Genomic DNA, 26,970 nt, shown 5'->3' with positions numbered 1-26,970 from the left:
GTGCCCCACGGCTGCTCAGCTTTGCTGTGGTGCAAACGCAGCGACAGATAATAGGGAGATGATTGAGCATGGCTGTGTGCCAATAAAACTTTATTTATTAAAAAAAGGTCAGATTTGGCCTGTGCATCGTGTCCTAGTTTACCGACCCCTGTTTAATGTTCTGCTTTGGATGCCTTAGGGGCTCCCTAGATCCAGGTGAGTGTCTTCTTCTAGATTCCTTTACACAAAGGTCATCCACCGTGACATCTGTGACTGTTCCCTGTACCTTCTCTTCTGTAGAGCGACCATCTGGAGCTTGTACTCCGTCCCGAGGATAGCCGAGCCCGTGTGGCTGGCCATGATGTCCAGCACCTTGGAGAAGACGCAGCTGTGCCAGCGCTTCCTCAAGGAATTTACGCTCTTGATAGAGCAGATCAACAAGAACCAGTAAGCGGCGGCACTCTGGAGCCTCGAATGCCAGTTCCGAGGCTGGTGTACGTGCTGTAGGTGACATGCCTCTTCCTGCACTGACTCACCCCGTTGTGTTTTCTCCCGTTTCTCCAAGGTTTTTTGCTGCCTTGCTGACCGCAGTCTTAACCTACCACCTGGCCTGGGTGCCCACCGTCATGCCCGTTGACCACCCTCCCATCAAAGCCTTCTCCGAGAAACGCACCTCTCAGCTGGTCAACACGCTGGCCAAGACACACCCATACAATCCTCTCTGGGCACAGCTGGGTCAGTACCGTACAGAGACCATGTGGGACAGAATAGGAAAAACGGGAGCCTCTTCAGTTGCTATCCGCCATCCGGCCCGGCGATTCCCAGTTGTCACTGGGCTGCAGGGAACGGGGGACTGGCCCACAGGTTCTACCTGTAAAGCAGCCCCTGTCCTCCCCTCCCCCTGCCAGAGCCTCGTTCTGCTCTTTAAAGCCACGTAGGTCCGCAGCTGCTCCTCCAGTGGGGCTCCTTAACTCGGCACTGTTGACATCTGGGCCAGAAGATTCTTTGTTGGGTTGGGGGGAAGAGGACCGCCCCATGCCTGGTCGGCTGTTTAGCAGCGTCACTGGCTTCTGTTCACCAGCTGCCAGTGAAATCCCCTCTTCCAAAGTCGTGATGGTGAAAAATGTCCCCAGACAATGCTGAACGTCCCCAGCGGGACAGGAGAGCCCCTGGCTGAGGACCACTGCCCTAGAGGGCGGACCGGATAGGAAGGAAGTCGGACAGAAAAGAGAGTGACGCCCTCTAGGATTTGGCCGCCTTTCAAGTTTGAGCTGAGGTCGGAGCCCTTGTCTTTCTCTCCGTTGCCCCCTTAGCTGCCTCCTCCGAGCTTTGTGTCAGGCCTGGCGCGGGGACCTGACGTGCCGCGGGGCTGCTCCTGGAGTGTGCGCTTGCGAGCCCAGGGCTCGGGGATAGGAGAGGCGCGCTCCAGGGCCTGTCACTTGGCCGAGTCTGCAGTGACCCGTCAGTCCTGCACATCCGCTCTGTCCCAGGCCCCGTCCCTCTGCGGGACCCAGGGCCCGGGTGACACGCAGCTCAGCCTTGGGGAGCCTGCTGCCCGGTGGAGGAGAAGGGCTGTGTTCAGAACGCCCCGATCGCTCCTTTGCTGGGGTGAGCAGAAGCCCGCGAGGGACGCAGTGCAGTGCAGAGGGTGAGGACATGCGCAGACGGCTGGACCAGATCCCAGCCTCCTGGGCAAGTGCCCTAACCCTCTGTGCCTCCGTTTCTCCATCTGTGACATGGGTGGTGATGGCTCATGGCTGCCGTGGGAGTTCCACTGCTTGTACGTGAAGCCCCCTGTTACCGACACTGCTGTTGCAGATGTTGATACGGGGGAGGCACCAGGAAGGGGGCATGGGGGGAGGGGGCCTTCAAGGAAGACACACTTGAGGAATTGGTAGAAGGGCAGCATTTTCCAGAAAATAACGGCAGACCGGGGAAAAGCACGGCAATCTCGGGAAACAGCGTGTTGTAATGGTAGTGAAAGCTGCCACCGTGGGCCAAGCACTGTTCTGGGTGCTTTCTGCACGTATTAATTAATTAGACTCTCATTCTAACCCTGGTACTGCGTCCTCGCTGTATCACAGATAATAAAGCTGTCTTTCCCTGTGCCTGGGGTCATGAGATATGGGAGGTAATATGGTTAAAAAAAAGCCACAGACCCTAACATTTATCATCTCAGCCATTTCTAAGTGTGCAGTTCGCAGCGTTAGGTCTGTTCACATTGTGCACACTCTTCTTCATTCTGTAAAATTATACCCGTGCAAAACAAAGGCATCCACTCTAAAATTAGTAGCTTCATCAGTCCTGGACTCAAAAAGTTGCCTTCAAGGTCAAGGTCCATTAAGTCTGTTATCTTAGTGATGCGTTGTTCTGTGGAGTTCAGCTCTGAAGTAGCAGCACTGTTTCCATACACAGCTCTCCACTTCATACAGGTTAATCTGTTGTCAGTTGTATTTTAATAGCCTTCTTTGTTTTTACTTTTTCCCATTTATGACTTAGTTATTATAATGCACAACACCAAAAGTTAAATGCATTGCTAAAAACTGTCATTCTGAGTGGACTTTCCAAAGTGTTTTTTTTTTGCCAGATTTTGGGTATGTAAATCTCATCTTCTTTATTAACACTGGGGCTGATTTAACAAGAGTGTCTCATGAATTCCCGATGTGGCCGTGACACCCCGCAGCCATGGGCAGATGTGATCACGGGAAGTAACAGTAACACGCTCTTAGTCAAGAAAGTTTACTCAAACAAAAGTGCTTGTGCTGACATCAGACTACAGTTCTGAGTTGTTTTTCTGAAATCTTGCATGGTTTCTCAGTCAGTTGCAAAAGCCTCAGAGATAACGTTCTACTAAGCCTTCACCTAGCCCTTTTATTTATGTATGTATGTATTTATTTATTGATTTATTTTTGGCTGTGTTGGGTCTTCGTTTCTGCGCGAGGGCTTTCTCTAGTTGCGGCGAGCGGGGGCCGCTCTAAATCGCGGTGCGCGGGCCTCTCACTATCGCGGCCTCTCTTGTTGCGGAGCACAGGCTCCAGACGCGCAGGCTCAGTAGTTGTGGCTCACGGGCCTACTTGCTCCGCGGCATGTGGGATCCTCCCAGACCAGGGCTCGAACCCGTGTCCCCTGCACTGGCAGGCAGATTCTCAACCACTGCGCCACCAGGGAAGCCCCACCTAGTCCTTTTATAGAGAGGATTGTGTGAAATCACTTCTATCCTGCCCTTTACCTGTTCTCAGGAGGCTTACCCTGGAAACCCTCTCTAGAGGGGGCACCTCTGATGCGTGCTGTCCCTTTTCCATCAGTCTTAAACCTTAACAGTGTGATTAGTCTTATCTAGCAGATGCCTCTCCTCCTCCCGCCAGATGGAGTCCGACTTCCTGAGTTCTTATTTATAGCTGCTAAACATGCATCTCTTCTCCTTTATTTAGGATCTTTTCACATTTTGATTTATTCCAACATTCTGATTTTTCCTGCAATGCTTTCTGACTTAGGGTTGCTTATACAGATATGTAAATGAGATAAAGCCATGTAAAACGCTCAGCACTGTGCTTGCACAGTCAGGAAGTGTTGGCTTTTTGTTGTAATTGTCAATAATATGATGATCAGAATATGGAAGGTGCGACTTACCAAGTGTAATCGTCAGGTTTTATTACATGCCATAATTTTAACAGGCACTGGACAGACACTTGTGATGAGGAACCTGCACTGATGGTTCGTTGACACGTTTGCCTTTCTTCTTCCACCTTTAAGCCAAATGTTCATGCTTCATTAGCCGGCTTTTAATCAGTGTGTCAGGATATAAGTTATGGGACATTTTTCTCCAGTAGAATTTTCATGTGAAGTAATAGGAAAAAAATGAGACCCATTATTCCTGAGCAGGTGATTTTCTTCTTGTTAATCAAATTGATTCTTCCTGGTGCCTGTGTGTACTGAGCGGACCATCTCATTAAGCGTTTTGAATTGATTCACTTGCACTTTCTGTTCAGAGATCCCGGAATTTCACCCCAGGGCCTATTGTCCTGGGATTCTTCAAAAAGATCTCATCATTCTAGTTTCCAAGATAAATTATTTGGTTTGGTCACATATTCAGGGCTCTGGCTTCAGCCTTACCTTGGGGAGATGGGATCAGCCAGCCCACTGAGCTGCCTGGAAAGGCCCAGCAAGCACCTCGAGGGACTGTGCACACAGCACTGCACCCTCTGTGCACTGGCACCGCGCTGCCCCCAGTATACACCAGCACTGCCCCCAGTATACACCAGCACTGCACTGTCAGTGCACTGCACCCGATACACACGGGCACTGCACCTGAGCACCCAGAACAGGGCTGATCCTGGCAGGCCTTCCAGGCCGACTTTACGTTGCAGAGGAAAACTGAAAGGTGGTCCTTCTAGGGATTACCTTTGTGCCTCAGTCAGGCGTGTGAAGAAGCGATGCTGGCCTGGGAGTAAGTCATTTGCATCTCTCCTGTTCGGGCTGACGTACCCTTGACACGCTCCCCCAGACGACTTGTCTTTCTGTCCACTTTGCCTCTAGGCGACCTTTACGGGGCCATCGGCTCTCCGGTGCGACTGACCCGCACGGTGGTGCTGGGGAAGCAGAAGGACCTGGTGCAGCGCATACTGTACGTGCTGACCTACTTCCTGCGGTGCTCGGAGCTGCAGGAGAACCAGCTGACGTGCAGCGGGGCCTGGGGGCCAGACGAGCAGGCGCTGGCGGGGGGCAGCATCATCACGGCCCTGGAGAGGGGCGAGGTGGAGGAGTCCGAGTACGTGGTGGTCACGGTGAGGAGCGAGCCCGCCCTTCTGCCGCCGCACACTGACACCGGAGACCTCTGTCCTCACCTCGCCGGACGAGGAGGCCGGGGGCCGGAGCAGAGCCCCGTGGCCCGCGGCACCCGGAGACCTCGGGGCGCGTCGTGTGGGGACGAGGAGAGTACAGAGGAGGCGTCCCGCGGCGGCTCCGCGAGACTCCCTAGCGGCGCAGGTGCGTGCGCGGGGCCGGCCGGCGGGGAGGGGTCGGGAGGGGAGATGCCCAAGAAGCTGCCCGACCGCTCGGCGGCCAGGCCGTGCCCTGAGGGGCGTCCCTGGGAGAAGGTCACCTTCCACATCGGGAGCTCCGTGTCTCCGGACTCGGACTTTGAAAGTCGCACCAAAGCGATGGAGGAGCGGCTGCGGGCCTGCAGGTGTGCGGAGCCAGCGCGCCGACCCCCGGCTGGGCCCGATGCGGCCCGGGAGGCCCGAGACTGGCGGGCTCCGAGGTGCTCCCGGGCCCCCGAGGCATCTGCGGGGGCCCGCGGCGTCAGGACCGGGGCCGCCAAGGAGGCTGCGGAGACGCCCGGCGCACCTGCCGCCCGGGGCGCACCTGTCGACCCCGCGCACGCGCCAGTGAAGCCGTGGGGTCGGGGCGGGGAGAACGCGGACGGGCCTGCGCCGAGCGGGTGCGCGGCCGCAGTGCCGCGCGAGGACGCCGGCTTCAGGCGGGAAGGAGGCCTCCCCAGGAACGAAAGCTCGGACAGCGCCCTCGGCGACAGTGACGACGACCCGTGTGCGCCGGCCTCGCCGGACCTGGGTCCCGGCAGTGACGGTGACAGTGAGCATGACCGGCCCGAAGGGTCGCCGGAGGTGGAGCTGCCGCTGCCCAGGTAAGGCCGGCGGCGGGCCGGGCTGGGGAGACGATGTGCGTCCAGCCGGCACCCACCGGCACCGCTGCTGTGGGCTGCTACAGGGCAGGATTATTCTCTCCAAGCATTAGTGTCCCCAGACCGGCCTGCCCTTCCTCAGCCCAGCTCTGAGCCGGGAGCTGGCGGCGGCTTTGCAGCTTTGGGGACACTGGGGGACGCTAAGGGGCGCGGGGGCAGTGGGGAGCAGGGGTGTCATCTTCCGTCGTCCCCGCGGCAGATCTGTGGCCGCGGACACCGAGCCTGGGAGGTGGTGGGTGGCGTCCTGCGGGTCTCTCCTGCCTGCCGGTCAGAGCAGCCTGATGCGGCAGGAAAAGCCCCTCTTCCTGGGGCTCCGTCAGTTGAGGTTTGGTCCGTGAGGCAGTAACTAGAGATGCCTGCCGGCCTTTCGCGGTCCTGGCTGCACCCTGAGCGGGTGCGCCGAGTTCCTCAAGCCGGGCTTCGCCAGGATCCCCTCGGCACGCTCAGACTCCCTCTTTCCTCTCTGCACACGGTGGCTGGAGGATGCTCGGTGTGAGGTGCCCGCCCAGGCTCGCAGCCAGCCGCCAGAATACTCAGTTTTTCCTGCTGTTCCCCGTTAGGAAAACTCCTTTTTCCCTTCAACTCCCTTCCTTTTCCTGCACCACTGACCCACCTCCTGGAGGACTTGTGATCCGAACCACCCCGAATCTGTTATTCTCACCTGTGCCACTGGGGCTTTGTTCCAGCTGCAGTGCAAGCAGGGAGCGCGTTTTCGCTGTGGGTTCTGATGGCCGGTATCATCTTAGGTCTCAGAGCGTCAGCACCCCGAACGTGAGAAACTTCGGCCGCTCCCTCCTGGCGGGTTACTGCCCCACGTACATGCCAGACCTGGTGCTTCACGGGACCGGCAGCGATGAGAAGCTGAAGCAGTGTCTGGCCGCCGACCTGGTCCACACGGTCCAGGTAAGCGATGCCAGCTGGTCGCCTCGGGCTGCTGACCGGGGCGGGGGGGGGGGGGTGGCCAGGGGTGTGCTTGGCAACGGGTGTGATCGAGGGATTGTCGCTGGAGATGCGGGCAGGGTTGCAGGAACCGGCGAGGCAGGTGAGCCACCCGGGGATTAGCAACAGCTGGAGGCTGTGAGCACACCGGGCGGGCAGCAGTGGGGGAGGCGGCGGGGGCCCGCCTGGCTGCAGGAGCACGGCAGGGGCGGGGACCTCACCTCGCTCTCCTCCAGCGTCTGAGCTCTCTTGGTGCCCCCCCGTTGGCTGAGCCCAGCCAGAAGCCACAGAGCAAGGTCGTAGCTGATGCAGACGCGGTCCCGGGGCCCACAGAGGTCACCTCCCGAGCCACCCGAGTGAAGGGTGGGGCTGGGGGCGGGTGGGTGGAGCAGACAGAGCAGTCGGCACAGATGGTGACAACTGTGTGCCTTCACGGGGAGGGCCGAAAGGATGTCACATATGGTTTGCCTCTTAGCCGCTCCTTGCAAGATCCTAAAAGTAATTTATTTTAACTGATGTGTCATTAAGTTCGCTTTGATGGCTGCATGAGAATGACTGTGTAGAGATTAGCAAGTCTTCCTGCAAGATTTCCTTGTGGCTGCTGCTAAGCGCTTCTCCGCTCTCTGCAGCGCGACAGGAACTGAGCGGCGATGGAAATGCTGTCAGTCTGACAGGCCTGTTTTCAATCGAGCTGCTCTTGGACAGATGTGCAAAAATCGCTGTTTTGCATTGGAAACATAGTGCATCTTGGGCAATAGGGAGGGTTCTCAGCGCGTTAGGAAAATTGGAACTTGGCTAGCTACCTTCCTCCTCGCCCAGCAAATCCTTCTGGAGAGGTGGACAGACGGCAGTGCGTGCCGCCTTTGACCTTGAGCTTCTCCTCTGTGAAGACCAAACGTCCATCAGGCACAGGCCAGGCAGGCTGGAGGTGTTGCCGTGAAATGGGAAGAAAAGCCCAGTGGTGAAGCAGATGCGCTCACCCCCCTGAACGGGGAGGGAGGGAGATGGGGAGAGGGCGGCCTGAGGCTGCGGGCCCGCCCGGTGTGGTCGTTGGTACCACGATCCTGACCCGCCCTGCTTTGTGCTTGGCCACCACCCTCCCCAGGCTGGCCCTGGAAGGAAGCAGTGCCGTTAATATTCTATCTTCGTAGCCATCACGAGCACTGTGTCCTTGCCTGTCACCTCAGAGGCCTGCACGTCGGTGACCTCAGAGAAATATGTTCAGTGCCCGCCCCCCTGTGGACACGCATCTATCGACTGATAGCCCGTCTTGCCCTTATTATCTGCAAACCCATACATGACCCTTTTTTATCGTCCGTAGGCTGACAAGTTCAGAGGCTTGCGTATTAGGTTTCCATGGTGACCATCTAGCGCTATAATTCTTATATTTAAGAAAACAAAACCATGTTTCCTCTGTTTGTAACTCTTAAAGACTTGTCATCTCTCATCTTCTCTTCCTTGCAGAAGTAGTGTTTTCACGCTGCAGCTGTTCTCACCTCTGTAGACTATGCAGTCAGCCTGAGAGATGGAAAGTTGCTGACCATAAAAACCTGTATTGTGTCAGATGGTGGGAACACGCCCCGTGCAGCCGGCTTGGGTGTTAAGAGGAAACTGTGAAGGGGCATAAACTGTGTTCAGAAGCGTACTGCATTCAGGGTGTGTCCGGTTAGCGTTAGCAGAGTTCTCATGCCACTTCGTCACGTTCGTCTTAATGGATTTGGCTTTTGAAGTAAGCGTTCCGTTTAAACTGCTTCTCAGGCTGGGGCTCTGCTCTGTGGTAGAGCTTAAATAAAAATTGCCGTTGACGAATATTTGTGGGAAAGTAAGTTAGGAGGTTTGGGGGGGGGTGCGTTATATTGAGTTTACTGCCCCTAAGGCCTAGTAATTATTTAAGTTCTTGAGTGTGTCATCAGAGGAAGACACAAAGGCCCAAGAACAAGTACATGAGCAGAGTCAGGGCTGAAATAACAGCTTGCTGAGGAAGAGGGGCTCGGGATACATTGCTTTACTGTAATTTGCTTTCGAAGGCATTGCATCTGGAGCTTCCGATACTAAGAGTTTCTTTTTGTGCGTTTCCTTATCCTAGTCTCTTATGAAAGAAAGCTGTATCAACTTTATTTCACTCATTTTGATTTTTATTACTGGCTTCCACGTGGTAAGGTTCTGATGGTCTTTAAATATTTAAACACGTGTTCTTGTTTAATCCACATACTACCTCTGTTCCGTCACTGGAACTGTTTCTTTGCCTTCTAACATAGAGATTACACAGCTGCCTTCAATTAGGCTGAAGTCGTATTTAGTTTCATTCTTTTCCTGCCGCATCTAAACGCGAATTCTTTCTTCTGTTTTCCTTTTGGCTTTAAATGGTGAGGTAGGAGAGAGAGGGTGAGAGAGCCAGCTTCACTCTGCACCTGTGACTCTCAAGGAGCTTCTTCTCTCTTCTTTTCTCATGTGTCTTGTCCGCCTGTGGGTACTGCTGACGGGGCCTGGGGCAGGTATTACGTTACGGGGCAGTGGAGGTGGTGGAGGAGACCGACTTGACACTGACGCTTTGGTGTTACCACTTGTTCGCTGGTCGTCAGGTAAATCCATTGGCTTCGCTAAGCCTCAGGAAAATGTATTTAGAGGAACAGATAAAACGTAACCCAGCAGTTAAGAGTCTGGCTTCTAAAGGCAGGCAAACCTGAGACCCGTGGTTCACCCCTCGTGGCTTCGTGGCCTGGCGCAGGATTCTTTAATCGTCTAAGCATCAGTTTCATTTTCTAGAAAGTGACGGCAGTTAGAGGTCTGCTTGAAGACCGTGGGATGATGCACATCCAGTGTTGAACACAGCGTCCAGCGCGTTACTGAACGCCCGACAGACGGTCGCTGTTACAATGACACCCGTGCACGCGCTTTGTAAATGAGTTTCCCAAGATGCTCCTGCTGGGGGTGGTGGAACAGAAGCGGGACCCATTCATTCAACGCTAACGGCGGCTGCTTTCCCTCCCCTGGTGCCTTCGCGAGGAGCGGCCAGGCCGCTCCAGCTCTGTAGGGTCAGGTCATCGAGACCAAGATTAACATCATGTATTAGTGTTTCTTTTAACAAAAACTGTGCTCCAGGGCTTTGGGCGTCTTCAGAATGCTCTGTGAAACGAGGCAGCACCGGCTGGATATGGCAGCCTCTTCCGTTTCTTTTTAAGAGTAGCAACAGACTGCAGAAACATGCAGAAGTCAGCAGCGCAGCAGAGCAGCTCTGCCGACGGCTTGGCTGGGATGCGTGCCGTGAGCACCTGATTGCCCGTGCAGCACAGGCAGCCAGGGAGCCAACACAAGGACAGCGAGTCACAGCGACCGAAGGGCATCACTTTAGCAGCACGGGCAGCGCTGGGGTGGCCGGAGTCAGCAGCAGCCTTAGGTCCGTAGCGCTGTGGGGCAGACCTGCTGGCGAGACGGAACACGTCCCGGCGCGGGGTGGCGTGCACAGCAGGGCGCGGGCCTTCAGCACCGGCTGGCTCTTGGGGGCTGTACGTGTGGATGCACCTGTATCACTGGGTTACGCCGTTAAAACGCGTTTCTTACCGCAGATGGGGGTTTTAAAAATATCTGAAAAAACTACCGATCTCTGGGTATCGCCGACCCCGGTCTGAGATCTTGGTGACCCCTCTCCTCCTAAGCTGCCCTCCACCTTCCAGCCTTGCACGTGGCCACGGAGGGCTCCTTCTCAAACGTGACTTCTGTCGGTCACTCTTCTGCTCTGATAGGGGCCTGTTTCTTTAGAGAGTGAAATCTAGGCGCCTTGGCTGGAACTGCCCCCTGTATGTGTTTCAGATACATATGCACACGTGCAGCCCTGCTCTCCCGTGCGGCTCGGTCACACCATGTGCCAGCCTGTAACGGCCCGCCCTCTCTCTCACCTCCTTGCCACGTGCGTTGCTCCCTCTGCCTCAGGCGCTGTTGAAGCAGCCCCAGTGCCTTTTGCAGGCCCCGTCCCAACGTTGCCCCTTCTCTGAACCTGCCCCAGGCCCTTTGCACGCGGTGCTTGGATATGCCTCCAGCATCTTTCTTCCACCAGGCCTGCGGGCGTCTCTCCGTCCAGCGCCTGGCCCGGTGCCCAGGGACGCTGCACGGTCCCCCTGCGCTGGGCGGAGGAGCGTGTGTTCCTGCAGATGACGCTGTGCCCCTGAGTGTGACCCTCCTTCTAAAGTAGACGCGGCGGAGAGTCTGCCTTTAAGACATAGAGGGGAAGAGTTCTCTGTTTGGACATGCCGCCTGGGGCCCTTTGTGTTCTTTTTCTTTACCTAAAGGAGAATAAAATGCTTATTATACGTCTCAAAGCCATCATTTCTCTTGCATCTTGTAAATATCAGGCGCATGGCTAATTTTATGTTTTCCCCAATTTTTTTCATTACATGCAAAACATTTGGACGTCTCTGCCATTCTCTGCAGAAAAGTCTGTGTACCAGCCTTCTTACGTTGTATTTTGGCGTCTTGCACATCCTGCCATAACTGCTCTGATGACCCTTTTTGACCTTGAGCACTGCTCCTCGACTTTAAACTCTTTCCTTCCTCAGCATGTGACCGTCCTGACGTTTAAGGTGTCCCCGAGGCTGCGCCCTGTGTCCACAAGTCCGCAGGCACAGACACACAGAAGGTCAGGGGTTTCCTCTGGACCCTGCCCCCCCGCCGGACCCTCCCCGCTCCCGCTGCCCCAGGTCCTGACGTCCTCACCTCCCAGGACCCCTCAACAGTGCCCGTGGTCCAGAATGATCGATTCGCTCTCCTTCTCTACCTTATCACAACGCGGAAGCCTTTAGAGACCGACATGGAGCCTGTTTCCGAGAGACACATACAGCACATAAAACAAAACAACTCCAACACGATGGCTCGTGGTCAGGGTGAGGGAGAGGGACCAGTACAGGCAGGGGCGTTAGCCCTCCTCCAACAGTCCAGAGTAACTGTTGCGTAGGTATGTTTAAGATGGTTACGGTGATAAAAGAAGGAATTGGGATCTTTAAAAAGACCGTCTGTTATGACACACGACTATTTAGATTTGTAAAAGAGCCGAAGAGAGATGCTAAAATGGAAAAATGCAATCATGGAAATTAAAACTCGGGGGTAGCTTAAAGAGCAGAGCACATTAAATACAGCCAGAGAGGATTAGCGTTTGTGAAAGAGTGACTAGATGCAGAACTACCGCTTTGACTGTAGCTCAGAGACAGAGGCGCGTGAAAAAATGTGGAAGAGCAAGTAAGAGACCTGGAGGCTTGAGTGAGAAGGTTCTGTCGCGCATACAGAAGGCGGGAAAGAGAAACAGCCTTTGAAGGAAGAACGGCTGCGATCTTTCAGATGAAGTGAGCCCACTGACTCCCAAGTGGGGTAGATATAAACAAACCCTCGCTGAGCGGCAGGACATCAAAGACAAAGGACCCTTGTCAACAGCCAGAGAGGAGGCATGGCCCCTGTCCTTCAGGAGGTTGAACTCCAACAGGTGATTAAAGACATAAGCAGTGAAAGCAGAGCCCACGGCGGGGCGGGGGGCGGGGCAGGGAGGCACGGGACAGCCTGGGGGCTTCCTGGAGGAGGTGACGTCTACAGTGGGGATGAGCGGAGAGAGGGCGAGGGGGCCGGGCTCCCCCAGGGGCTACAGACTAACCACAGGCGGAGCCAGCTCTGCCGCCACGGGAGCTTCTGTCTGTCTGTCTCTGTAACTGCTGTCGGGAGAGCCTGCATGCTGAGCATTTAGTGTTCAGTATCCTGGATGACTTTGTAGGCTGGAGGAAGTGTTGGAGAACGGCGAGTGGTAATCAGGTTCCTGTTCTCTGCGTGGATGTGAGACTGAAGGTTTTTAATAAAAACTGGCCAGCCATCCACACGTGTCTGCGTCCTGTAGGCGCCCTCGGCTGCCCAGAAGTGGGTGGACTGGCTAAGGACTGGCTCGGGTCGCTTAAGTCCTCGGTTCCAAGGACATGGAGGGGGGTTGGCCCCTACGGAGGTAGAAGAATAAGAAACGGGATCCGATGACGTTTAACCAAGAGCAGGTGCTGAGACTGTGGCGCTCAGGGCACTGATCGTCCATTTTCTCTCTGTGACCGATCCAAGGCTTGACTTGAAGCCGTGTAAGAGCTGCTGTTGTTAAGTCGTGGGGCTATAACATAACGGGGGGGGGGGGGATTTCTTTGAAAGGTGTTTTGTCATGTCACGTTCTCTGACTCAAGTTCAGTTTAATAAAGTTGTAGAACTTGACAGAAATATCTTCTAGGAAGTGATGAGCAAATTGACACTCAGATAATACCCAAGAATCTTATGTTTTATAATTCAGAATGTTTCAGAGAAAAATAAAAGAAACAGAGAGGTTCTTCCCATTACCTGAGTCATAAATCACCTGCTCCCTTTGTGTGTGAAACAGGCCACCCAGTGGCTCATCCTGGTTGCTAAATCTGCACCGTTGTAATCAGTGAGCAGATTGTAGAGCTGGCTGTGAGTACCAGCGTCCGTCTGCACACCTATTACCTGTGAGCCACATGTGGGCTGGCATCTTTGAGGATTCACGAAGGATTGGTTTATGTTTTTAAATTAATTTATTTTTATTTTTGGCTGCGTTGGGTCTTCGTTGCTGCGCATGGGCGCATGGGCTTTCTCTAGTTGCGGCAAGCAGGGGCTACTCTTTGTTGCGGTGTGCAGGCTTCTCACTGCAGTGGCTTCTCTAGTTGCGGAGCACGGGCTCTAGGCACGCGGGCTTCAGTAGTTGTGGCACGTGGGCTCAGTAGTTGTGGCTCGTGGGCTCTAGAGCTCAGGCTTAGTAGTTGTGGCGCACTGGCTTCGTTGCTCTTTGGCACGTGGGATCTTCCTGGACCAGGGATCAAACCCGTGTCCCCTGCATTGGCAGGTGGGTCCTTAACCACTGCGCCACCAGGGAAGTCCCGAAGGGACTTTTAGAGTATGTATTGGGCAATACCAGCAGCATAAAGATGGGAAGTTTCTTAGCAAAGTCATAATAGAGGTGACCGTGTTTTCTCCTCTTGTCATTATGTTGCAAGTGTCATTCCCAGTTGTTGCAATCTTGTCTTCCGAGGGATTTCCACCCTGACAAGCTCCTAGGGTTTCAAAGTAGAGGGCTTGGCAGGCTCATTGAGCTACAAGTCAGAAACACTTGAATGAGTTCCTAGATTCTCTTTCTGACGTGCCAAGATACTTCATGAGCTCTCGTACTTCTTGTCCTCACATTCCTCTCTATAGAGCAGGACTGCATCCTGTGTACTCACGGCAAGAAAGGTTTGATGAACTCATCAGTAGTTGAAGGAAGCATACATGGGAGCCGGTACTTTCCTACTCTTGAGTTAGAAATAGGTAACCACCACCCAGTCAAAAAATGGGCAGAAGACCTAAATAGACATCTCTCCAAAGAAGACATACGGATGGCCAAGAAGCACATGAAAAGATGCTTAACATCACTAATTATTAGAGAAATGCAAATCAGAATTACAATGAGGTATCATCTCACACTGGTCAGAATGGTCACCATCAAAAAGTCTACAAATAATAAATGCTGGAGAAGGTGTGGAGAAAAGGGAGCCCTCCTACACTGGTGGTGGGAATGTAAATTGATGCAGCCACTATGGAGAACAGTATGGAGGTTCCTTAAAAGTCTAAAAATAGAACTACCATATGATCCAGCAATCCCACTCCTGGGAATATATCCGGAGAAAAACAATTTGAAAAGATACATGCACCCCAGTGTTCATTGCAGCACCATTTACAGTAGGCAAGACATGGGGCAACCTAAATGTCCATCGACAAAGGAATGGACAAAGAAGATGTGGTACATGTATACAGTGGAATATTACTCAGCCATAAAAAGGAACGAATTAGTGCCATTTGCAGCAACGTGGACGGACCTAGAGATTATCATGCAAAATGAAGTAAGTCAGACAAAGACAAATACCATATGATATCATATATGTGGAATCTAAAAAAATGATACAGATGAACTTATTTACAAAATAGAAATAGACTCACAGACATAGAGAACAAACTTATGGTTACCAAAGGGAAGGGGAGAGGGATAAATTAGGAGTTTGGGATTAAAATATACACACTACCGTATATAAGATAGATAGGCAACAAGGACCTACTGTATAGCACAGGCAACTATATTCAAGATCTTGTAATAACCTATAATGGGAGAGAATGTAAAAAATATATATATATTTGTATATATATGTGTGTAAATGGGTCCATTTACTGTATACCTGAAACTAGTGCAACATTGTAAATCAAGTATATTTCAATAAAAATTTTTAAAAAGGAAAAAGGTAACCATGTGAAATGTTAGTCGTTTAAGTGCAATACGTGGAAAAGAAGTATGTTAGTAGTTGTGTGGATGACTTAATAGGAACTGGATTGCATCTAAAAATAAAGAAGTAGAGAATTGTTCAACAGAGCCAGCATGCGTTAGATATTTAGCACATGCCTTGCCTTTTGTTCTGCTCATTTCCGAGACTAGGGAAGAAAAATGTGATTTCTCTCCTTGAGTTACTTATGAAATCACTGAGTAGACAAACAGATGTGAAATCCAGAGCAAGTTAAGACCGTGTGATTTAATGCCAGAGAGTGGACGCGGGGAGTCCTGTTGAGGGGTGCAGGGGCGTGAGGACCCAGGCTGGGCCCCTGAAGAACTGGAAGACTTAGCAGGCAGCCCGGAAGGCATTCTGGGCACAGCCCGAGTAACAGGTGGGCGACCTGCCTGCCCAGAGCAGGGAGTTCCTCTGAGGGCGCCCTGGAGGGGAGCGTGTGCACGTGACGGTGGGCCCAGACGGGAGCTTCCAGGATGGAAGGAGACAGGTCTGAGCCCGAGCGTTGGGGTGTCTGTGCTGGAGGAGGGTTCTGGGTTGGTGAGGGAAGTGGTGCTGCGAGGGTTTGGGGGACGTGGTTACATGGAGGTGGTGGTGTAGGGAAGCAGCAGAAGGCCCCCGACAAGCGGTGGGCGCTGCACTTCGTGTTACACGCTCATTTTTCTCACAGAAACTCTCAACCAAGTACGATCACACTTTGCAGACGTAGACCCTGAGGCCTAGGTGAATGGTCACTGAGGCCCCAGGACTAGTAAGTGATGGAGGTGACAGTTAAGCCCAGTCGTGTCCAACTTCGGAGCCTTGGCTCCTTGGTGAAATATCAGATCCAAGCTCTAAGGATGGAGCTGGAGGGATTGGGCTTCTAGTAGGTGTTTGAATCATTCAGTCTTAACGTTTTACAGCATTTGGTAAAGTACTTAATTTCTCAAAAGCACTGCACCATGTATGTTGTTGCTGATAAGTGTCTGTATTTGTGTGTACCCTGGTGTGTACGTGAAGTTGATAAAATCATGAACTTAAGAGACCCCTTGACAGATTTCACTGTTAATTACTTCTACAGTTAAGATATGGCTCATAAGGAAAAGTAATAAGAAGAAGCATCATATAATCAGTGTTTCCTTTGTTTATTGTGGTTCTCTATATGCCTTAAAGAGCCTTTGGACTTCCCTGGTGGCCCAGTGGTTAAGAATCCGCCTGCCAACGCAGGGGACACGGGTTCGAGCCCTGGTCCAGGAAGATCCCACATGCCGCGGAGCAACTAGGCCCGTGCGCCGTGGCCGCTGAGCCTGCGCTCTAGAGCCCGCGAGCCACAACTGCTGAGCCCACATGCCACAACTACTGAAGCCCGCACGCCTAGAGCCTGTGCTTCGCAACAAGAGAAGCCACCGCAGTGAGAAGCCCGCGCACCGCAACAAAGAGTAGCTCCCGCTCGCCACAACTAGAGAAAGCCCACGTGCAGCAACGAAGACCCAATGCAGCCAAAAGTAAAAATAAAATAAAATGAATAAATTTATTTTAAAAAGTAGAGCCTTTTCTAAGAGGAATTTTCCATTGACTACCAGGCAGGGCGGAGGGCGTGTGTGGGTGAGTGTTCCTTTGATAATCCAGGCATGGTCTTCTGGATCATGGAGTTCTTTAAATTCTAAAAGCTTAGACATTGACTGATCAGCCACACCATGATACGGTTAAACTGCCCTGTCTTTAGTGGGGTTGTGTTTCTTTTGGGAAGATCTGTATCAGAAATCTCCATAATCACCAGAACTTAAGCTTCAGTTCTCTGACCTTAGAGAAGTTTAAACCACATCAGAGCTGGGCAGGCAGTCACCCTGGTGCCCCTTAGATTATAACTTAATCTAAGTTATAGACATATTTTCTCTCTCTTCAGGATTCATTTCTTTTTCTTGACTGTTTACATTTCCCTCTATTTCCATTTTCCTTTTAAAAGTGTTTATTCTTCAGGAAATAAGTAACTACTAGATGGTGTACTTAGAGGCAATTGGGGTGTGTTCAGGTAATTACTTGTTAGATATTCAGGAGTCCGAGGATGTGTAATTCTTTTCTTTTTAATTTCATTGAAGTAGAGTTGATTTACAGTGTTGTTAATTTCTCCTGTGCAGCACAGTGACTCAGCTGCACACATATATTCTTTTTCATACTCTCGTCCATTGTGGTTGGTCACAGGATACTGAGTTTCGTGCCCTGTGTAATTCCTTTTTAAGGTGCACCCCTGACAGCTCTCCGTGGTTCTCTGTGTCCCTGGAGCCTGCACACGTGGGGGCACCGTGCTGTGTTCGGGCTGCACGTGCTTCCCTGCCCTGTCACCGCTGTGCTTGACCTGGTCCATCTTAAGTTTGTCCGCTTTCTTGAGGGCCCGGTCCTGGGCTAGGAGCTGAGAGTCCAGGGAGAGAAGAGTCAGCCCCTCCTTCAGGGGGTGGGCTCTCGACCTCCTGTCCGTTTGTCCCAACCTTCAGACCTAGCCTTCCTGGGTGCTAGGTCTGCGCTCAGGTTTCCACCAGTGATTTAAAAATGGCTTACGCTCACTTCCTCTCTTTCACAGTTCTCTGACCCATTTCGTTCTTCCTCGTAAGATACCTGAGCCAACCCCTCTGTCCCTCCTCTGCTGTTACTACCCCTGGGTCTGCAGCCTCCTGGGCTCACTGGGACCTGGGCAGCCTTCCCAGTGAGCCCTCGCTGCCCTCGTGCCAGTGGCTCACTTCCGAAGGCGGAGCTCTGTGTGTGGTTACGGGGCCCCATAAGCTGTTGTCTGTGTGCTTTCCTCGGGTCCACACACTGCTCCCTTCCCTGTCACGATGCTGGGGAAATCATTTAGGAAATTGTGCTGAGTTGGAAACTAGGGCCCAAATTATCTACTGCTAACAATCCAACAAAAGCTAGATTTTTACCCCAACCCTTCTCAGCCTCCTGGCCCCCTGCTCACAGGGAAATCTCAGGGGAGGAGCATCTGATTGGCCTGGCTTGGGTCCTTTTTCCACACCTTGCTGGAGGGAGGTGAGTGAAATCCAGGTGAAAGGGGATTGGCATGCATTCCACTCACCATACGTACGCTGGCCTCTGGTCTTTAATGATTATATATATACTTTCGGAGCGTAAGTCCCTTGAAGAAAAGGTCTCACTATAGGTCTGTTGTGTGCTATACCCAGCACACTGTGAATTTCTGTTAAACGCAAAGCATTGAAGGAACTTGAGCTCAAAATACAAATCTTTTAAATTTCCAAATTTCCATTTCCTTTGCTCATAAGGGCCAGGTACACCGATGGCAAGTCATCGTCCTCTTGCTGTGAATTTATGACATACGGATTGAGCAGGGACTTGCAGGAACTTGTAAAGGGAAGTCATTGCAGCCCGGTCTTTACTTTCTGCTTTGGAGAGCGTGCGAGAAGGGTAGGACTGAGGGGTCACAAAAACCTGTGGGTGAGAGTGGGAATTTAGGGTCGTGTGTGTGAGCATTTCGACTGTTCGGTAGCAAGTCTTAGAGAATGAGAGCCGTCCTCGGGAAACTGGGCTTCATTCATTCAGGAATCTACTTTGCCATGTTCTTTATTTCTCACGCTTAACCTGTGCTTAAATAAATGTTGGGCCGCTAGACTTTGCCTGATTTGCTATTCTCTTCAATGGGAAAAATATTCTAAAACGTGAAAGTTTCCATCCTGGATATAGTTGAGGAAAAAAATGTTGGTCTCGCCAAAGTTCTCATTCAGTCACTTCCCCATCTGTGACAAAGAACACAAAGCCTGAGTGGAAAAGCCCCAAACGAGGGAGCCAGATCGCCTGGTGAAAGTGCAGCGTGACAGCAAGCATCTGGGTTTCTACCATCGGCCTTCCCACTACTAGTGTTAGGTCTCAAAACTCTCGGGTCTCGGTCACCCGAGACGAGGTCGGGTACCTGTGTGGGTTCTTTGCTGCGAGCGGCAGAAACCGACTCTCGTTAATTTAGCCGGAAGGGATGTTAGGGATTCTTAGAAATGGTCAGGAGACCGAAGAACTAGGGTTGGGGCCGGCAGGAACAAGGCACCCGTGGAAGTGCAGGAACCAAGAATCGCCGTGGGTATTCGTGTCGAGCAGGAGTGCGGTGACCCCAGCTGCTCCCGGCCTCCTGGCCGCCTGCTCCAGGCAGGCGGCCGGGAGGGAGAGTCTCGCTGGCCCAGCTTGGGCCCTGTTCCCACCCTGTGACGCAGGGAGGGGCCTCCAGGATTTTCCCGGGAAGGGTCCTTCTCCAGAGGGGAATCAGGACGAACCTAGCGCGAGGAACTTTGGCCCAGCAGCCAAAGCAGCGAAGGGCCACCACAGGGCAGCGGAAGGAGCCGCGTGACGGGAGGAGGCCACGCCCGCTGTGCCTTCAGTGACAGGCTCAGAAAGGTGGGCTCGCGGACGCCGGCTTCGAGGCGCGTTGCGTCTGTCTCCGGCTCACTGCGTACCTGCCCACCCCCTCCTCTCTCCTGGTTTGGGGCTGGAGGGCAGTCCTGTTGTGCCCTTGATTTGCACACATGTGGGATCCTGAACACGTGTGTCAGAGGAGCTGGTGGTGAAGCAGTTATACTGTGATCAGTTTTGAGAAATTCAATGTTTTAAGCCGTTTTTCTTTTTTTAATTAATTTTTTGGGAGTATAGTTGATTTACAATGTTGTGTTAGTTTCTGCTGTGCAGCAAAGTGAATCAGTTATACGTAAACATAGGTCCACTTTTTCTTAGATTCTTTTCCCATACAGGTCATTACAGAGCATTGAATAGAGTTCCCTGTGCTGTAGGTACTTATTAGTTATCTGTTTTATATGTAGCAGTGTGTATGTGTATCCCAGTCTCCCAATGTATCCCTCCCCCTTCCCCCCCCCCCACCGTAACCATAAGTTTGTTTTCTACATCTGTGACTCTATTTCTGTTTTGTAAATAAGTTCATTTGTACCGTTTTTTTCTATTCCACATGTAAGCGATATCATACAATATTTGTCTTTCTCTGTCTGACTTACTTCACTCTGTATGACAATCTCTGGGTCCATCCATGTTTCTGAAAATGGCATTATTTCATTCTTTTTTATGGCTGAGTAATATTCCATTGTATATATGTACCACATCTTCTTTAGCCATTCCTCTGTCGATGGACACTTAGGTTGCTTCCATGTCCTGGCTATTGTAAATAGTGCTGCAGTGAACATCAAGGTGCATGCATCCTTTCGAATTATGGTTTTCTCTGGATATATGCCCAAGAGTGGGATTGCTGGGTCATACGGTAGCTCTGTTTTTAGTTTTTTAAGGAACCTCCATACTGTTCTCCATAGTGGTTGTACCAGTTTACATTCCCACCAACAGTGCAGCAGGGTTCCCTTTCCTCCACACCCTCTCCAGTGTTTATCGTTTGTAGACTTTTTAATGATGGCCATTCTGACCAGTGTGAGGTGATACCTCATTGTAATCTTGATTTGCATTTCTCTAATAATTAGTGATGTTGAGCGTCTTTTCATGTGCCTCTTGTAGGCCGTTTTCCTGGACTGCGTTAGCGTTCACCCTGTTTGCCCCGTGGCACATTTCCTATGTGCTCCGTCCGTCACTGCCCAGTTACTGAGGATTTGGTATTTGAAGTATGTTCATCGGTAGCCACACTTGTGCCTTTTGGCCTCCTCTTGTACACAGCTCTCTAGCCCCGTCTGATTTTGGTTGTCCTGGAGTTGATACATGCATGTAGCACACGGTTTCTGAATAAATACTGCCTCATGATTAAAGCTATACCTTTCAGGGACTGCTAAGTTACCCTGCCAAACCTTGTTTGTTGATGGGAAGAATGGCAGTAGACTCCTACACCTTTTTCTGACCGTCTCCATGTTAAGAGGAGAGTGCAGAGACTTCCCTGGCGGTCCAGTAATTAAGGCTCCACGCTTCCACTGCAGGGGGCCCAGGTTCCATCCCAGTTCAGGGAGCTAGGATCCCACAAGACTCGTGGGAAAAAAAGAAATAAATAAAAACAAAAAGCATAAAAGGAGAGTGCAGTCTTCCAGAAGGAAACGGGCTTTAATGTCCTGGGATGTAGGGAGATCACAGGCCTTTTTGCTTACCTCTGCATGTTTGATGACGCTTATAGTGTGCCCCCTGGGCGCAGGAAGGAAATAATGACTGGGTGCAGTTTTGTCAAGTTAACATTTAAATGACTATGGGATGACACCCCAGCTCGGGTCCCTGTAGGGCTCGGGGCTCCCGCCATCACCTCTGCCCCTGAGTCTGACGCTGCACAGAAAGTTCTGGACGTTCCGATGTCACCGGAAGCATGGTGAAGAGTTGACCCCGTGTGTGTCTGTCCCGCAGCACCCCGTGCTCGACGAGCCCATCGCTGAGGCCGTGTGCATCATTGCAGACACGGACAAGTGGAGCGTCCAGGTGGCCACGAGTCAGAGGAAGGCGGTAGACAGCACGAAACTCGGCCAGGACGTCCTGGTCTCAAGCCAGGTGTCCAGCTTGCTTCAGTCCATCCTCCAGCTTTACAGGCTTCACCTCCCCGCCGACTTTGTAAGTATCGTTCTCAGACCATCAGAGAAATGAGCTAAAACATTTTCTGCAGCATCGTGGTTATAAAGTCACGAATTCCCGTGTATTGATTTTAGTCTAACTGCATGTTAGCATCAGTGAAAACAGAGCGTGTGACACAAAACCAGCACATGGGCTGGATTCAGTAGCAATAGTCCTTCTGGAGACAGCACAGAGTGACACGGTCTTTTTGAACCAGTTACATGGAGAAACAGGTAAGGTATGGGGGCAGGGATCGAGATAAAGGGAAATTTAAAATCCTCCTTTGGGGGACTGATTGGTTTTCCCGTCCTCAGGTCAAATGCAAGCCAGCCAGCTTCCGAAGGGACTAGTTCCATCTGTTCAGAGACCATCCTCCCAAAGTTGTTATGGATAAATAGAATATCGTTCGTGTAAACACTTAAAATGCTGAAGCACCATAACCATAGGGGATGGTATCAGTTGTTCCTTTTCGAATGGGATTTTAAAATCACTTTGATAACGTTACATTAAATACAAACAGTAGACAGACCCCCTAAACTCCCAAGAAAATGATCAGCAGCTCTCCCTGAGTCTATGGAATAATATGCAAAACAAATTCCTGTGTGTGTGTCTGTGTGCAGAGAGATCGAGAGAAAATACATTTAGCAAGGAAGGGAGCAAGGTTTCCAGAGCAGAAGCGCAGCTGAAGGGCACGTACAGGGCAGAGCCCCGCGAGGTGGCGGGGCTGCAGCTGGGATGAGCTCACCAGCTTTCTGGACTCCCCCTCCGTCAGCCCCAAACCAAACAGCATCTCCCTTGCAGCCTCCGGCCTCCGCGAAAGATGCAGAGCTATTGACAACCAAGTAGGAGGCTGACTATGAGCCACCTCCCTGGTTGCTCACGGAGGGTTTCCCCTGAGCTCTCGTGACCAGATCTGCAGGTGCACCACACCTCGGAAGGTCAGGACTCCTTTGTCCTTGGAGGAGGTGCTTTGAAACACTGGCTGTCACCTCAGGTGGCAGCACAGCATCACGGGGCGCCACTGGACATCATGGGGGTCGCGTCCGGGCTTTGCCGTTGGTTCGTCGGGCATCTCTTTCTCCTCTGCAAAGTGCAGGTGGTGCCTAGGCAACGGGCACGTGTGAGGACCCTCCACGGTGCTGCTTTCTACCTGTCCAAGGTCAGGCGAGATGAGATGCCCTGGCAGCCAGTGGACAGTGGTGGCCAGTCCGTGGGCTTTCAGTGGCCTGGACTCAGACCCAGGCTTCTCTGCTTCTGAATCGTGTGCCTTGTCGAAGCTGGGGCACAGCAGAACCTATCCTGTCTGGTTATAAAAATTAAGTGAGATAATTCAGGTAGAGCACTTGAAGTAGTGTTGGATGTTACACACACTCAGGAAACGGCTACTATTAGTGTAACTTAGTGAGAACCAGTTGCGTGAACAGTGTTCATGGCTTTAAAGACTGACACCACCTTTTCACTGAAACCTTTATTTGGGCTTTAAACTGCAGGAGCCCTGTTCTCAGGGGTGACACAGAAGACACCACCTGTGGCATGTTACAACCTGATGCTTGTCCTACATTTTTAGGCAGTTTTTCCTTCTAGTAGCAACTTGCGTCGCGCTGATCTAGAGACCGAAGTCTGCTTTCCTGTAAGGGAAGAGAGAGATTCGAGTTTACAGTGTTTTACTGTTATATGTACCAAACTTTTATATTGTATTCTACAATCCATATCTCTTGCTACGTTTGATGTCTTAGTTATCCCAGCAGTAAATTACCGCAGTTAATTCTCTTTACTTCATTTAGACATAAGTTACATATAACCACTTAATAATATGAATGACTTGACAAAATCAGGATCACAGAACGTTTCATCTGCAGTTTAAAATTCTCCTTAAGAGTCACTCGAATGAAACACGTGATTAAAGGCCTGTTAGGACCTTCAGTACGAAAAGAGAAAGTAGGTATTTAAAATTTCAGAAGTTAAAGTTGAAGGAATCCATCTCAGAAAGGAGGGAGAGGAATCCCGAAACAGTTCAATTTCATAGTCAGGCTTTGAAAAAGCTTTCTAAGTGCTCTGATTGCAAGTCCCGTGCACATTCCATATGAACCAATGTTCTGTTTGCTTCCGCACTGCAACACACAGTTATCCTGGGGACTATGAAAACACAGTAAATTCACTATTTTAAAACATAAAGGATTCAACGTAACGTCAGTGTTCTTTTTAATATTTTACAACACTCTTACTAAAACTTTGTATTTGCTCCACAAGGAACTGACACTGAACAGGAGGCCTTTCCGCACTTAACTCTGTTTTCCTGGGGGAACATTTTCCCCCAAGAGAATTGGCGAAATCCTCCTTGCTTTCATTATTACTCTTACTCACTTACCAGTTGTGTTTCGTCCACACAACACGATGCACTTAAGATTTTAAGCCAAGGAAAAACGGAAAAGATTGCATCTCAAATGGATACTTTTTCCATGTCACTGATCAGCCCGGGTGGTCGAGATCAACATTTTCAAGTGCATCTGTTAATCTTTTTACCCTGAAGATAGCAGGCATGATGGTCTAGAAGAAAATCATGTCTGATGGAGTGACCCTTGCCAGCGCCATCAGGTGACTTACTGAGCTGCCTGGATCGGTCTCCCTGCCAAATGCAAAAGCTTTTGTCTCTGGTGCAAGACACGAGTGACTGCTGTTCCCTAAAAACGAAGCTGGACACAGTTCCAAGGGTAGAGATGTTCTGAACAAAATTGCCCTTTCTTCATTGTTACTAGAGACCTGGTTAAAATACACTCTTGAGAGCAAAAAAAAAAAATGGTTCAGAATAACCTTGTTCCGGTCATTCTTCTGGGAATGAATTGCACCAAAATAATCTGAGATATAGGAAAACAACAAGAAAGGTGCTCGTTACAAAATTATGTATAATAACAAAAATGCAGATGGCTATGTGATTCTAGTAATGGTAAATTCACATTCTGAAAAATCAGTCAAAAATTATATTGATAAAGAATTTTTAAAAACAGGGAAAAAAGGATTATTAGAAAGTTTTTTGAAAGCAAGAAATAAGTATACTTATAGAATGATTTTAACTATGTAGAAACAAATGCTTTTTTAGAAAGACCAGAAAATATATATGAAGATCTTAACAGTCACTGGAAAAATTAAACTTTACTGTTTTACAAAAACCTATTCTTTTTTATTTTTTTAAATTTTATATTGGAGTACAGTTGATTTACAATGTTGTGTTAATTTCAGGTGTACAGCAAAGTGATTCGGTGGTACACACACGTATCTATTCTTTTTCAGATTCTTTTCCATATAGGTTATCAGAGTACTGAGTAGAGTTCCCTGTGCTTTTCGGTAGGTCCTTGTTGATGACAGAAACCTGTTGTCATCCCTGCTCATGGTAGGGTTTGAGCTGGGTTGTAATTCTTGAAGCATAAGTTAAAGAGGTGAGATGACAGTAGCGCACTTAGAAGTGGATTGAGGGAATTGCGGCTCTTAGACGTTGGCAGAGGTCCGAGTTCTCGCCCTCACCGTGAGCGTGATTGGCTTTGCAGTGCGTCATGCACCTGGAAGACAGACTACAGGAGATGTACCTGAAGAGTAAGATGCTGTCTGAGTACCTTCGTGGACACACGCGCGTGCACGTGAAGGAATTAAGTGTCGTTCTGGGGTGAGTTCTGGGGAGTGCCAGCATCCCCCTGCGGGGGGCTGTCCCCTGCGCTCTACCCACTGACCTGTCCAGCCTCTGGGGCTCCCCGGTGAACGGCATGTTTCTTGTATCTGATACTGGAGTGTCACATCCGGAAACACATGCAGACCTTGAAGCTAGTGGTGCCTCGTGAGTCTTCCCCCTGGATTATCTTATCCTTGAAAGTGAAAAGCGTAATCCTACTCCATCTGCCCATTTCTCGTCATTTCAGTAAGATGTGAGAGTCACGAGCTGTCGCACACGCGGCAGCAGCTGTGTTTTCCTTGCTTTTTCTGGAGGAGGCGGGGAAGGCCGTTCCCCTGGACTTGGGGGCCCGTCTGCACGTCCCGGGGTGACCGTACTCTCCTCCCTTTTATTATGAGCCCATCAGAAGAGGAGGCGTGCATGCTATCGATAACGTATATCATTTTCCAGAGGCTTTGCCCTAACTTCTCTGGGGGAAGACATTCTGACTTGTGTTTTACTCTCTGCTTAATTTTCCACAGAGAAGTAACAAAAAGACATTGTGTAGATGAGGCGTTGTCTCCCTTACCTGTGATGATGACCTCCCCCCTCCCCCCGCCACTACTTAGGGGCAAGGAAATACCGTGTATAAAGCGTCAACCCTGAAATTCTCTGTTGAGCCTGCCAGTCGAAGTGTTATTTCAAGGCTCAGGCCTCCGCATTCCTGTCGGACTTTTCATCTTTCACACCCAGGATATGACTTATACTGTATTGTTTGGCTCTTAGTGTTTCCTGTCACTTTTTTTTTTTTTCTTACATCATTTAAAAAATATTCTCCCTCCACCCTTTTTTTTTTTTTTTTTTTTTTTTTTGAGCGGTACGCGGGCCTCTCACTGCTGTGGCCTCTCCCGCTGCGGAGCACAGGCTCCGGACGCGCAGGCTCAGCGGCCATGGCTCACGGGCCCAGCCGCTCCGCGGCATGTGGGATCTTCCCGGACCGGGGCACGAACCCGCGTCCCCTGCATCGGCAGGCGGGCTCTCAACCACTGCGCCACCAGGGAAGCCCAATATTCTCCCCTTTTGAGGCGTTTGCTTTTGCACTTTTTACTTAGACCTCTTCACCAGCCTCACTGTAGTCCTACCCCATACCCCATCCGGTTCCGAGGCAGGATGTGCAGCTTTTATTTCCAGGACGCTTGCCTGGCCCCTGACTGACAGGTGCCCACCATCGGCACCCCGAGAAGGATGGTGAGGGGGGATTTACCTCCTCGTCGCCAGGCCCCTCAGCGCCTTGTTAGTGGGGGTCCCTCCAGCCCCTCCTTAGCCCCTCCCGTGGTCAGGCCAGCAGCACTAAGGTGCTGGGAGCTCCCTGTCTGCCCTGAAATGAGATCCGGAGGGAGCATTACTGGAGAAGGCATGGAAAACTCCACGAGCTCATGCCAGCTGCCTTTTTAGGTTATATTTTTAATTTTTGGTTTCGGAAATCAAGGGAGAGCATTAGGACATATTTCAAGGACCGAGACTGTCCTGACTTCTCCAGGACGCGGGGCCTTCTGCCCATGCCCACCTGTGACTGTTGGGCACGTGCTCACTGGGGGTCTCGGGCGTGTCAGCCTTGAAGAAATCTCCGGGGTTCTGGAGACGCTGCCACCGTCATGCGTTCCCAGAGACGAACGTGAAGCCGGTGCAGACTCGGGGTGCAGGCCGGGAGGGCTGGCCGGAGGGGGACTCGCGCAGAGGCCGCGCAGGGATGCGAGGAACGTAGAGTCACAGGGACAGGCTCCCGTGTCCCCGCCTCGTTCACTCCGTCATCGGTTCTGGGCACTGACCGGCCAGCCCTGGGGTCCGGCGCCGGGGCCCTTCCC

At 51.2% G+C, this 26,970-nt stretch overlaps 1 protein-coding gene across 2 annotated transcripts in view; it reads left to right on the top strand.

The window, feature by feature from the left end:
- Positions 1-26,970, top strand: part of FNIP2 (folliculin interacting protein 2) — a 124,798-nt gene that overhangs the window by 94,252 nt on the left and 3,576 nt on the right. For both annotated transcript variants that reach the window (XM_082838710.1, XM_082838711.1), the window contains 6 exons: positions 280-426; positions 545-714; positions 4,516-5,623; positions 6,427-6,583; positions 21,265-21,465; positions 25,008-25,123. In XM_082838710.1, coding sequence (XP_082694836.1) covers positions 280-426; positions 545-714; positions 4,516-5,623; positions 6,427-6,583; positions 21,265-21,465; positions 25,008-25,123 — 1,899 coding nt within the window. The remainder of the gene's footprint in view (positions 1-279; positions 427-544; positions 715-4,515; positions 5,624-6,426; positions 6,584-21,264; positions 21,466-25,007; positions 25,124-26,970) is intronic.

The sequence above is a fragment of the Leucopleurus acutus genome (genome assembly GCF_964270905.1).
Source record: "Leucopleurus acutus genome assembly, chromosome: 4".
Taxonomy (NCBI): domain Eukaryota; kingdom Metazoa; phylum Chordata; class Mammalia; order Artiodactyla; family Delphinidae; genus Leucopleurus; species Leucopleurus acutus.
This window is presented reverse-complemented; position numbering and strand designations above follow the sequence as displayed.